The sequence below is a fragment of the Genypterus blacodes genome, unplaced genomic scaffold (assembly GCF_046128005.1).
Source record: "Genypterus blacodes isolate CSIRO-AG114 ecotype Tasmania unplaced genomic scaffold, CSIRO-AGI_Gbla_v1 ptg000348l_1, whole genome shotgun sequence".
In the NCBI taxonomy this organism is placed as follows: Eukaryota; Metazoa; Chordata; class Actinopteri; order Ophidiiformes; family Ophidiidae; genus Genypterus; species Genypterus blacodes.
In genome coordinates, this window is record NW_027467132.1 from 1,892,013 (window position 1) to 1,896,285 (window position 4,273).

The 4,273-nt window shown below is 52.7% G+C and overlaps 1 protein-coding gene across 1 annotated transcript; it reads right to left on the reverse strand.

Moving 5' to 3' along the window:
- Positions 1-1,619: 1,619 nt before the first annotated feature.
- gjd4 (gap junction protein delta 4) lies at positions 1,620-3,506 on the reverse strand. The gene is made up of 2 exons (XM_076138158.1): positions 3,265-3,506; positions 1,620-3,009 (listed from the first exon to the last, which is right to left on the reverse strand). Exons 1-2 carry the CDS (start codon positions 3,347-3,349, stop codon positions 1,841-1,843), a joined length of 1,254 nt encoding a protein of 417 aa, XP_075994273.1. The 5' UTR covers positions 3,350-3,506; the 3' UTR covers positions 1,620-1,840.
- Between the last annotated feature and the right edge of the window lie 767 nt (positions 3,507-4,273).

A 4,273-nucleotide genomic window follows, 5' to 3' on the forward strand; every position in this document is an offset into this window, starting at 1 on the left:
AGATCATATTAAACAGTATGACGCTGTTGTTAAGGATGTTTATAATAATCCCACACACACACCAATGACTTAAGAAATAATAATATAAAATTATATTCACATTTGACAGGAAAAGACAGTAGTTTGGATCACCAGCATGTCAAACAAGAACAAGCCAGAGACATGTTGTATTATTCTCAGGAAAGAGTAAAGAAACATCTCTAACACACACAGTGACAGGCTCAGTCTCCCTAGCAACCAGAGCTGAACACAGAGCTGAACACAGCTCCTTGGTGGACTCTAGAATTAGACGTCTTGTCCCCTGAGCCCAGTATAAAGCAGCACCTATATGAAGAAGGTGTGGTAAGTGCAGACTTGCTGGCGGCTGATGAAACCCTCCCACTCTCTCTCTCTCCCACTCTCCCACTCTGTAGGGAGGTGACGTGTGAGGCTGTGAGCTTTTGTTGTCACCTTCAAAGAGACCACAAGAGGCTGGAGGAGGAGGAAGATCAACAGGTATCCACTTACACAGACAGCAGCCCCTCAGCTATAGAAGGCCCGGCTACAGTGATGCCCCTGATTTACTCTGAGGGTCTCTTCACCTCACACTGTTACACCTGACGAACACGAGCGTCTCTAAGGTTCACAGACGAGGAGATGACAGATAAATCACTTCATGGCATGAGGGGGACAAAAAGGCAATTTCTACTTCTACATTAAGCCTCAGATGATGATGTCATATCAGCTGTGAAGGACGAGAAAGGAAACTTAATCAAACTGGGATCAAATGTCTTCCCAATGTTTGGCTGAAGTGTGTCGAGTCGGAAAAGAGCTGAAAAAGGCATAAGGTGGCTCGGAACTTATCAATCAACCCTCATAATTGAGTACCAAGCAGCCAGCATCATACAAACACACACTTACACAAACACAGACGTGTGTCACCACACGAGACGATCCGTACAAAGGTCTGGATTGTTAGTTGGAACATTCCGGCAGCCTGGGTATAGACGTGTATGATTGACAGGTGTCACAGCGGCAGGTGACCCGCCGGACGCAGTGAAACCGAAGCCACGGCCCGGGGCGAGCGTTAGAGCGCAGGAAGCCTGAAGGGCAACAGACAACAGCGTTCCTTTTGGGAGTTTCACGGCGCTCTATTTCCAGTCTGGGCGTACGGGGGGACGCTTGGATCCCTCCTAAGCTCCACCCGGCCCTGAAATAGAGTGACAAGCCGTCTCCATAAATACAGATCCCTGCGGGGGGGAACATAATTGCTTTGTGAGCCGGTGTGAGCTTTAGAGGGCCATCACACCGCGGCCTTCACCTCTGAGGGAGGAATCCCATTAGAATCCCTGAGTTCAGTAACAACACCTGAGTGAGATTACGACCCTTCATCCAGCGCGACCCCCTGGCTCCTAAAAGGTCAGCAGGACTCCACGGTGCAGCACCCTGAGGCCACACGCGTCCTCTCTGACCCCGGCGACCCACGGGACAAAAGAGAGGCGCTCTTATATGGCGAGCGTCCAGGGTGTCATATAGAATGCTGGCACGGGGGTGAAGGGGGGGGGGGGGGGTCGCACATGTGAGACAGGTCAAGGCCTCGCTTTGTTTATGGACTCTGTGTTGGCGGATGTGGGGGGCAAAGCAAACAAGGGAGCAAACAGGTGGGCTGCTGCTCTTCTGGGCTTTCTCAAGGTTGAGGTTTGTCCAAGGACGCTTGCGGCTCGCGTGTGGCGTCATTCTACACTTAGATGAGACGACGAGCGGCTCAGCGGGCTCCAAAGATCTGAGCTCTGTGTCTCCTGGGTGCTCGGGTCTGAGGACCATGAAGCTTCAGCTTAGAGGAGATGATGACGTCACACAGTCACACCCACTCTGATCTTTTCTCCTCTTTGTCTTCACCCGTCAGCTCCACCAGTGTGTACTGACCCAACCTCCTGGCACAGACGCCTGTTGCCGCGGGAACTTCCCCAGCGGGACCCGCGGGGGTCTCGGGGGCCGAGCCCAGGTCCCGTCTGGGCGGCGGTGGAGGTTTGATTCGGTTGCGTTTGCTGACGCGAATGGATCTGGGCGTTCCGAGGGGCTCGGCGGGGCAGAGAGCGACCTCGCTGCCCGCCCGCTCAGGAACCTCCTCCTGGGAGAGGGAGTAGCCGTTGTTCCCGTTAGTGTTGGAGCGAGAAGATCCAGACGGCAGAGAAGCTGGAGGGCGAGGAGGAGAGGATGACTCCTGACCTGAGGCCGACGCCCCCTCTACGCTTGATCCCTTGCTCCCCCGCCTCTTACGGAAGCTTCCCCCGTTCCCGGCCTCGGCCCCCTTAGGGTCTTCTTTAGACGAAAGGTAATACTGCTCTTCTTCCATCACCTTCTCCATCATCTTCCTCTTCATCTTCTGCCTCACCGAGCGTTTGATGGCACAAATGAAGTCCAGAACGTTGAGCAGCAGAGACAGAGCTCCCACGCCCAGCATGAAGATGAGCAGCACCGTCTTCTCAGTGGGCCTGGAGACGTAGCAGTCCACCTGGGTGGTGCAGGGCGGGTGCTGGCACAGGAACCTCCTGGGGATGTAGAACCCAAACAGGTAGTAGTGGGCCGCCCCGAACCCGGCCTCCAGCAGCATCCTGAAGACCAGGTGGAGGATGTAGGCTCCTGTGAAGCAGCGGGCCGCCCCCCCTCGCTCCGCCGCCACAGGAAGCTTCTTACTGCTGCCCGTCTTCACGTTTTGCTCCTGGCAGATCTTATACAGCATCTTGGCTCTGACGCCGCCCGAGGAGTCCAAGTCCAGAGCCAGGCCGCTGCAGACCTTATGGATCACGTAGACGACGAAGATGATGTACGGAAGACATAGAGTGATCAGCTGAACCAGCCAGAAGCGGAAGAGAGAGACGGGGGAGAAGAGGTCGTAACACATGTTGGCGCAGCCCGGCTGGATCGTGTTGCACACAAACCGTTCCTGCTCGTCCTGGTAGAGGGGGAAACCGGCCAGGAGGAGGACCAGGACCCGGAGGAAGACCATCACAATCAGCCACACCTTCCCTGAGGAACAAGGAGCGGATCACAAACATGCTGGAGGAACCAAAGCGCTCCTGATTGACTCATAACTCTAATTACTGTTTTCAAATGAAGTGAAACGTTCTGGTTCTGATCCATGAGAGAATAAAACTCATCTTCAATCCATCTTAACACAAACATCATGAGGCTGCAGCACTAATTAAAGTTCTTGAACACATTTCATCAGTCTGTTAAGAAAACCAATTCTCCAGCTTCTACATTAACATGAAGTGAACTCACCCATTAAAGTGATGCTGTGATTGACAGAGATGAAGATGACCTCTGAGGCGCTCGGTGCTGCCATGCCTGCGATGATCAAAGCCATCCAGAACCCCCCAGTCCTCCAGTTCCAGGCCCTGGGCTGATTTCTTAAACCAGCAGCTCATTCGCTCTCAGCCCTTCTGCTCTTCTCCTCTTCCCTCCTCTTCACCCTTCACTCCGGCCTCAGGCAACACAGAAACCACCAGGAAGACTCCGCAAGTCTGACAATCCCCGTCCTAGGAGCAACATGTGCCGGGTCCTGCTGGGGAAAACCCAAGCTGATCCCTTCAGACCTCCGAAGTCTGTGGAAAGACTTTGTAGACGACGATGCAAACCCTCCGTCTTACCTCGTTCCCCCGGTCTCATGCAGACAACTGCCGGGTCCTCAGACAGAAGACGTGAGCGAGCCCCATTGTGGGTCTATTCTTAACACGCCGTGTCCAGAGGCACGCTGCCATCCTGGCATTGCAGAGATATTTTGGTGCTGCCGCTCGTCCTTACAGGCGAATAACAAGCCTGCAGGATTACTCACTCTAAATTGACGTATTAAGTTCTCAAGCACAATGTCAAACGTGTTGAAACTGCTCAGATACTGGACACACACACACACACACACACACGGCCCATTTAAGCCCAACAAAGCAATGCAGAGAATGAGAGGTGACTGAATGTTACGCTTCCATGTTGCATTTCAAGAATTCATGCAAAAGTCCACTTGAAGAACTTTAAATACGATTTACTGCACAACAATTTAACGCTTAACACATCTCTTCACACCTTTACGCCGCCTGAGAGCAGTAGTTGTGTTCTTTCCCGTGGGTCTGAGGTTTGAGTTCTTCCGTCCTGAGACGCAGCGAGGAAATGCACAGGTAAATTGAAGTCCAGTTAAACTTTAGGAATAAACCAGAGACAGAGACTCGTTTACTGCAAGGTTTGAAAGTTTAATTCTTGCACATTGCTTCAGAAGAGGAGAATTGGGAGCAGTTCT